At 39.3% G+C, this 9,586-nt stretch overlaps 1 protein-coding gene across 1 annotated transcript; it reads left to right on the top strand.

Annotated features, from left to right (window-relative positions):
• Positions 1-243: 243 nt before the first annotated feature.
• On the top strand, positions 244-1,932 carry LOC127648580 (histone H2B-like). Its single transcript, XM_052133231.1, has one exon. It carries the CDS (start codon positions 273-275, stop codon positions 645-647), a length of 375 nt encoding a protein of 124 aa, XP_051989191.1. The 5' UTR covers positions 244-272; the 3' UTR covers positions 648-1,932.
• The last annotated feature ends 7,654 nt before the right edge of the window (positions 1,933-9,586 follow it).

The raw sequence follows: 9,586 nt of genomic DNA, 5'->3' as shown, positions 1-9,586 counted from the left end.
GAACAAAGGAAACCAACAGAATCTTGTGGGGGATGGTGATTTTCAAACATGAGGTGATAAGAGGGACTTGGATGTGGAAGCCTCTGATTGGCTCTTATTCCTTCCCGTCAAACTTGTAGCTGTCCAATGAAATCATATAGTGGGTGTGGCCAATAAAAACACGCAATCAGAGTGCGCATTGACTGCTTGGTAAATTAGCATAGACGAGGGGATAAATTGTCTGCGCTTTTCTCGGTGTTCACTGACTCTTTAGTTTGACTCGTTGATTCATAATGCCTGAACCTGCGAAGTCCGCCCCGAAGAAGGGATCTAAGAAGGCCGTCACGAAGGCCGCCGGTAAGGGAGGAAAGAAGCGCAGAAAGTCCAGGAAGGAGAGTTACGCTATCTATGTGTACAAAGTTCTGAAGCAGGTCCATCCTGACACCGGGATCTCCTCCAAGGCGATGGGCATCATGAACTCCTTCGTCAACGACATCTTTGAGCGCATCGCCGGTGAGTCGTCTCGTCTCGCTCACTACAACAAGCGCTCCACCATCACATCGAGAGAGATCCAGACCGCCGTGCGTCTGCTGCTGCCCGGTGAACTGGCCAAACACGCCGTGTCTGAGGGCACAAAGGCCGTCACCAAGTACACCAGCTCCAAGTAAAGTGAAGCTCCAGCTGCACCCAAAGGCTCTTTTAAGAGCCACCCATGAGCTCATTTAAAAGAGTTTATTGTTCTAGGACACAAGGAAGTTTATAAACCGGTTTGTTTTCAGCCAGTCATCAGAGAAATGTTGTTCTCTATCAAGGTCTTATTTGTAATGGATTATAAATAATTAACTGGTAAAGAAGCTTTTTTTTTTGTTTAATGTTAATCTACAATATTCTTTAAAACGGATCTGAATATATTCAAATATATCTCCTGATCCTCCTGTAATTATTGTTTTAATGTTTCTTTGGGGGGGGGGCTTGTGACTTTAATAAACTGAAAGTGTTTATTTAGAGAGAGGTGTTAGAAACAAACCAAACACAGAAGCAAGATGAAAGACTTGCATGAATTCTGTAACCATAATAAAATAATTAACACCCAAACTGATGCATCCAGTAATTCTGTATGACCGAAAAAAAAAGCTTTTAAAAGATTTGACCTTTTTTTAATACAATGAAAACTGAAAGAAAAGTTACTCTCCTCATTAAAGTTTTACTTTTGCCACTAGGTTGTTCTGTTGTATAAATATATAAAAAATAAATAATTATGCCCATACACTTTCAAAACATCAAAATAAATAAATTAAAAGTGAGACCGGAGCAACCCCTGGGCATGAACACTATTGTTGTATTTCATGAGAGACAAAGTTTTCTTCCTCCAGGGGGTATTTGGTAACTCCGAAAACTTTCTGATAGTGGAGGATTCGGATTTCTTTTCGGACATTTTTACATTAGTTATATTTAATAATAAAAACAAAAAAAGATAATTGCAAGGATTGAAACATGTGAATGGAAATAAGCTGCAACAGTCTCTATAAAAGTAGTTTTTTAAATCCTCATCCAGTTTTATTAAATGAGTGTGATTGGCCCGTCCTGGCCAGCGCTAAAAAAGTAACGAGTATCACGTGTGTCATCTGTGCTGTTCGGCCGCAGTCAGGACCTCTGTACAAACATTGTAGCTAAAGATTCATTTTCCTGACAAACTTTACTTACCATTGAAATAAAAACAGACCTCTCCGCCATCGTCGTTCAAAACCAGTTTGACTTTTTTCATTGGAGTAACACAAGATTGAGGGACGAGAGGATCGTGATTATAATATCTGATGCATTGTTTCCGTCCCTTTGAACTATTATTCATTTTCAGCAGGTTTCAGTTTCTCTGCATTTATGTTCGGATTCTGATGGCCAAAAAGTGAGCGCATATTATTGCTTGTTTCCCTTCAACTAATGGGCTATATGCATGGAAAGTTAATTACAACTTCCGGAATAATATAAGCCAGCTCAAAAACTTCCGGTGAAACGTCACTTGCAGTAGCGGCATATTCAATTTTCTGATAGACAGTGTAAATAGCCTGTTTTTGTTACAGTTATTCACTTGTTTAAATGGATTATAAAAATAAGTGAACGAAATGAAAAATACATTTACATTTCAGCATTGTGAGTGGACGACAGATGAGCACTGTTGCGTCCCTCAGTGTTCATCCTCAACTAAATTCAATTCGGCTATTCGTTTTCAAACTTACCCCTCCGACGACCAACAACGGCCCCCCATGGTGCTATAACCTTGGTTTCTCCCCTCTTTGCTGGCTCAGTAAGTGACAAGCAGATCTTTGCAGAGTCAGGAATACTTGCATTTCTTAGGCAGGATATGGCAATAATGGTGGACAGAGGCTTTCTTAAGGATGTGCCCTGTAAAGTGTACAGGCCTGCATTTCTTTCTGGGAGAGTTCAGATGCCAGCGCAGGAGGTCAGGGAGACCCAGGCTATTGCACATCTGAGAGTGCATGTTGAGCGCATTATTCGCCATTTAAAGGAACACGGTTTGACACGGTTATCCCCCTAAATATGTTTGGTAACATTAACCACCTCTATGCCTTCTGTTAAATTACCAGAGTGGCCCTCTTGTAAAAGCGTTGTCTAATTAGATGCATCAAGACCAGTGCACAGCTCTGTTTAGTGTTTAAACTATTTTACTGTTGTTAGCTACTGCTTTTGTTCAATGATAAAGAATGGATTTACATCTCTACAACTTCATACAGGGATCTGTACTTTCCCCTCATTTTCAGTTTCATGCTTCCAGTGAATAAAACTACATTTGTTTGTAACTGCCTTTTTTAATTGGCTCCCCAAAGCTTTGTGTATTTTATTGTGGCCATTACAAACAGCATTTAAACAATACTATTTTTAGGTACTAATGAGATATAACCTCAAACACTCACATAAATAACATTTATAGGAAAATATGTAATTTAATAATTGAACGATGACATGTTCAACTACATAACATCATTTGTATATATTGTATTGGTTGACACAAAAGCATGATAAATTCCAGATCAGGAGAGCAGAAAGACTTGATAGAATGTACGTTCCTCTGATTAACTCTTTCCCCGCCAGCATTTTAAAAAAAAAGTTGCCAGCCACCGCCAGGGTTTTTGACGATTTTCGCTAAACTTTAATGGCCCGCAGAATATTTTCTTCCATGAATATATGAAGATGCTATATATCACAATAAAGATCTGAGCCTCTGCTTTTAGGCAAAACGATTTTATTTTATCTTCATTTGTTCTTTTTTTATTGCGACTTGAACAGAGGTAGGTTTTGTCAAAAAACAACATTTCAGACAAAAAGCTGAGAAAAAGGCATGTTTATGTCTGATATTTTGAGCTTCTCAATACTCCACTTCTTCATGTTTGAGACGATCGCAGTCTGTTTCTTTGAAAATTCCGTGTTTGGCGGGGAAAGAGTTAAACAGGATTTGTTGATCTTAAAACATACACCACCACCACCTCTGCTTTTACCTGAGAGGTCTTTCGCTCTATCCGCTCGGTGCATGGAGAACCCCGTGGGTTTGATGGCTACATCTGGAATCTCCTCAGACATCTCCTCAGACAAGTTTCTATGGCAGATAATGCAGCAGTGTTTTTCTATTGTAGACAAAAGGCAGGCAACATCCAAGACAAATAACATAAAATTGTAGACAAAACAAACAAAAACTGCAACATTGGGTCGGAGCTCGCAACGCAACTCTGTATGTTTATGAGGGGTCGCGTGTGTGTGTGTGTGTGGTTAATGTGAGAGAGAGAGAGAGAGAGAGAGCAGGGTGATGGCACCGAAGCCATTTTTTGTGATCACGGGAGATAAGGAAAATATTCGTTTATCACTCAGTGATGTGGTGAACGGCTCGTAAACCATCCGTTTGGTTCTTTAGTGGAATAACTCGATGGTGGATATGCATAAACAATCCAACGTGGTTGGACGACAACACAGCAAATCTCCTTTGTGGTAACAGAAAGTTACAGTAGTACCTTGAGTATTATTATCAGCAAAGAGTGGACTTGGCAGTTTGTGAACTGTACAAGAAATAACCTTGATAAAAAAGAATAACACACTATAATAATCTATCTCTGCCCAGACGTAAACCTCTTACTTGAATCGCGTGAGGATGAGGGTAGAATGTGTGGTCGTCCATCGTTTGAATCCGACTCAGTTCCTCAAAGCTTGGGTGATAATGGGAGGATGTTTCCTTGCTCTGTTGGTGGGCGGTACTATGGCTGATTCTTGGTGGGCTGGTGGAGAAAACAGCGAAGTCGACTCAGTTGAAGAGGGAAGAGAAATTTTCTTTCTTCACTTGTGCAGGCAAATGGGTGAAGACACGGATTGCTTGGCAGTCTTTTTTGGATCCATTAGCGTGCTCGTTGGAACACAGAGAAATCTCAACTCGTCCAACTCGTGAGATGGAGATTGTATAGCCAAAGTTTCCATTATGTACATTACTTCCATGTACAATGAGAATACACCTGAGAGCAGCAGAGCTGCATCTTGAGGCACATACTGTCACAGGAAGCCATGCCCAGAAAGATCTCAAAGGATGTTATACTCCCAATGATTTAATTGTTGAGGGGCATGTTCTGTCGTGCCCCTTCCTGACCTGGGCCCCAGTTAGTCAAATATTATCATTAATAAGAAAATTTGAGCCAAATTACTAGAGAGGAGAGCGACACCTTCCCTGGTGGGATGGAGCCCATCCCTCTTTAGCAGGTCAGGTCCTCTTTACCCCAAAAACTCTTCCAATTGATTATAAATCCTATTTTATTCATCAGACACCACTCAGACATCCAGTCATTCAGTGACACTAATCTTCTATGAACCTCGTCACCATAATGAGCAAGGAGGGGTCCAGAACATATTACAGTGTCTGAAATCGTTTTTGCAAATTCACATACCTCTTTAACATTATATTTAGTGAACTCCGACTGGCGAAGCTGGACATCATTAGTGCCGACATGAAGAACAATTTTAGAAAATGTATGTTTAGCATTAGCCAGCACTTGTACATTTGATTTGATGTCAGAAGCTCTGGTACCTGAAATGCAATTAACAATAGTGGCCAGAGTTTCTATTTCCACATTCCTTAAAATAGAATCACCAATAACAAGGGCTCTTTCAACATGATTCTCAGTGGGTGCATCGTGTGTGGGGAGAATCGATTGGAAACCCTAACAGGAACGGGAGAGTGGTGTCTCTTTGCTGAGCGAGTATGCTGCCGAAATCACCCAAATGCCCTGCTGCGGGGGCTCTACAGCTGGAACCAAAGTGTGTGTGTTGCTCTCTGTACTTCTCGCATCTGAAACAGATCTACCGGCTTTTCTTCCTCACTGACCTCCACTAGCATTCGGATGCATGTCTCTAACTCATTAACCTTATCACATGTGAATCCTTCACTGCTGACGGAGGAGGCTATTGTAAACATTTGACATGCAATGCAGGAAGAAATAACATGAGCGGATGCCATGACTTACCACAAATTATTTCTTGTTGTTGGTTGTTCCCGAGCGGAAAGGGTTTGAGATTGATGTGAATCCCTTACGCAATTGTTTGTTGTTGTTGGTTGTTCTTGATAAGTGGTGCTTTGAGGTGCATGCAATAATCTGTGTAACACAGAGGAAAAAAACGGGTGTGAACTGAAAAATGGATGCAGTTTAATTGCGATAAAAATAGAAAGCGGATGCAGGTAGAATATGCGCCTAGTTGAATCGCGATAAGAGAATTATACGAGTGAAAACCCGATGCGTGCTTAAAATTGGCAGATGTTAAGGATTAAAGGCTGAAAACAGATATATAAGCGATGCTAAAAAACTTGCAGGCTACAAACACAGACTCAAGCTATGTGCCAGCAGCAACAGGTAAAATACAAACGAACAAGCAGGCTAAGCAGCCAAAGCAGGCTACAAACATTTGTGTGGCGTGCCGTCAGCAACAGGAAGTCCAGTGACGTGACAAGGTGTGTGTGTGTGTGTGTGTGTGTGTGTGTGTGTGTGTGTGTGTGTGTGTGTGTGTGTGTGTGTTGTGTTTGCAGAGAAGGGTCTCAGAACTCTTTGGTCTTATTTTACACAAGTGTAACAGTGAAGCTCCTGACCCATATCTGCATGAATTTATGCACTGCTGCCACACGATTTGCTGATTAGATAATTGCATGGATGATTGTTGGTGCCTGATGGGCTGGTTTGAATATTTCAGTACCTGCTGATCTCCTGGGATTATCACACACAACAGTGTCTAGAATTTACGCTGAATGGTGTCAACAACGAAAAACATCCAGTGAGCAGCAGTTCTGTGGACTGAAATGCCTTGTTGATGAGAGAGATCAACAGAGAATGGCCAGACTGGTCTGAAGTGACAAAGTCTACTGTAACTCAGATAACTGCTCTGTACCATTGTGGTAAGAAGAATATCATCTCAGAATACTATTCTGACATGCAGGTTGGCATTGTTTTGGTGGCACGAGGGGGACCTACACAATGTTAAGCTGCATTCACACTGCCAGCTGCTTTGTAGCTGCATGTCACCAGTGGCTTGCTGTTAGGTTGCTAGTGGTGTGTATGGAGAGTCTAAACAGCACTGTTTCTTTACAGTTAATATTATTATTAAAATATTTGGATCACGTGAGCTCAAACATCTTCTCTCATATTGGCTTTCGCTCCCGAAAGTCGCTGTTCATTTGCATAAAGTTAAACATTTCTCAACTTTGTCGCGTCACTGGACACGCCCACATCTGGTCGCCAACAGTCGCCATCGCTTGTGTTGCCAGAAGTCGCCAGCTATCATTGAAAATGAATGAGTTTTGTCACTGTGTGTCGCTGGCAGTGTGAACGCAGCTTTAGGCAGGTGCTAATGTTAATGTTGTGGCTGATCAGTTTATGTCAAATACTTCAAGTGAATCATTGATTTAATTAAATTCATAAATTTTATTAAAATTAAACCGAAAAGGGCATTAAAGTCAACACATTTTAAAACAGCACAGGCTCAAATTACCCATCATTATAAAGCATTAGCTTAATTGCCACGTCCATTCCCCAGTTTGTGTGTTTTGATAATGATAATGTTTGCTAGCTGTAATTCAGTTGTTGATATCAGAAATGGATATTTGTACTAGTAACCATGGAAGTATGGATATCAAAAAGGAAAGTTTTACTGATGAGAAGTGTTTTGTGGATATCTCAAATTGGAATTTCAACTAGTTAAAATGTATATACAAATATCTGTAATTGTCTTTTGAACAAGAGTGGATAAAAGATCATTGTGAAATTCAACTATTAAAAATTCAGTTACAAATATTAAGAATTACAGTTTTTACTACTTGAAATATATTAATATAATAATTATATAATTATATATATATATAGACTCACCTAAAGGATTATTAGGAACACCTGTTCAATTTCTCATTAATGCAATTATCTAATCAACCAATCACATGGCAGTTGCTTCAATGCATTTAGGGGTGTGGTCCTGGTCAAGACAATCTCCTGAACTCCAAACTGAATGTCAGAATGGGAAAGAAAGGTGATAAAAGCAATTTTGAGCGTGGCATGGTTGTTGGTGCCAGACGGGCCGGTCTGAGTATTTCACAATCTGCTCAGTTACTGGGATTTTCACGCACAACCATTTCTAGGGTTTACAAAGAATGGTGTGAAAAGGGAAAAACATCCAGTATGCGGCAGTCCTGTGGGCTGAAAATGCCTTGTTGATGCTAGAGGTCAGAGGAGAATGGGCCGACTGATTCAAGCTGATAGAAGAGCAACTTTGCCTGAAATAACCACTCGTTAAAACCGAGGTATGCAGCAAAGCATTTGTGAAGCCACAACACGCACAACCTTGAGGCGGATGGGCTACAACAGCAGAAGACCCCACCGGTACCACTCATCTCCACTACAAATAGGAAAAAGAGGCTACAATTTGCAAGAGCTCACCAAAATTGGACAGTTGAAGACTGGAAAAATGTTGCCTGGTCTGATGAGTCTCGATTTCTGTTGAGACATTCAGATGGTAGAGTCAGAATTTGGCGTAAACAGAATGAGAACATGGATCCATCATGCCTTGTTACCACTGTGCAGGCTGGTGGTGGTGTAATGGTGTTGGGGATGTTTTGTTGGCACACTTTAGGCCCCTTAGTGCCAATTGGGCATCGTTTAAATGCCACGGCCTACCTGAGCATTGTTTCTGACCATTTCCATCCCTTTATGGCCACCATGTACCCATCCTCTGATGGCTACTTCCAGCAGGATAATACACCATGTCACAAAGCTCGAATCATTTCAAATTGGTTTCTTGAACATGACAATGAGTTCACTGTACTAAAATGGCCCCCACAGTCACCAGATCTCAACCCAATAGAGCATCTTTGGGATGTGGTGGAACGGGAGCTTCGTGCCCTGGATGTGCATCCCACAAATCTCCATCAACTGCAAGATGCTATCCTATCAATATGGGCCAACATTTCTAAAGAATGCTTTCAGCACCTTGTTGAATCAATGCCACGTAGAATTAAGGCAGTTCTGAAGGCGAAAGGGGTCAAACACAGTATTAGTATGGTGTTCCTAATAATCCTTTAGGTGAGTGATATATATATATATATATATATATATATATATATATATATATATATATATATATGTTTTCACCAAAAATGTATATTTCTGCAAGTGATGACGACGTCATATTTTATATCAAGAATAACGTTTTTAATAGTTTAAATGTAATTAATACAAAAAACTATTCCACTAGTTGTAATTACATTCCTTATATCAAGAATTAGCATTTTAACTTTTGAAAATTGTATTGTTGATATAATAAATTCACATCCTGCAAATGAATAAAAGTTAATTTGGCTTACCATAAGTGAGAAGAGGTTGTGCTATTTAAGACAGTGTCCACTAGTGGGAAACTGTGAGACTGATAATAAACAAAAAAGGAAAGTGAGAGACTGCATAAAGATATGTTTATGTTAATTCTTGAGAGGTTCAGGAGGATGGATATCTTTTGCTATATTTGATCGTATCCTTCTCAATGGAAGGTGGAAGGTGTATGATGAAAATCCATATTACTGGGCAAACCTGCTGTAGTCTTGCCTGAAATAAGGTCGATTTTATGAAAAAACACTGGGATTATTAATAATTTATAATACACAGCAAACTACATCAACTCTGCAGTTAAACTTGCAGTTGTTTTACATATAATTGTATGACAGCCTATAATAATAAGCTTTAATGAAATATACTATAAATGACTTTATGTAATACGTTTCATTAATAAATCGTATGTTAATATGATAATTATTTATTATACATAATAATATTTTGGAATACTAAAATACCATTGTATGCTCAAATATATAAAACAAATCTATATAAACTGTTATATATTTTATTTAACAGATTTGATTATGTTTTGTCCATTTGTAAAATGTTTAACAGAAACAAATTCAGTGTCAGTGTTTTTATTTGTTGGAACAGTACAAGTAAAATTATACACATCTGGTTTTCATTTTTAATTTTAAACTCAAAAACTGGTACAGAGTTACGTCAAAGTAATAATTTCCAAATGTTTCAACTAG

This window comes from Xyrauchen texanus, chromosome 1 (genome assembly GCF_025860055.1).
Source record: "Xyrauchen texanus isolate HMW12.3.18 chromosome 1, RBS_HiC_50CHRs, whole genome shotgun sequence".
Lineage (NCBI taxonomy): Eukaryota > Metazoa > Chordata > Actinopteri > Cypriniformes > Catostomidae > Xyrauchen > Xyrauchen texanus.
Note: the sequence above shows the minus strand (reverse complement) of the source record. Positions and strands in the feature narration are given on the sequence as shown.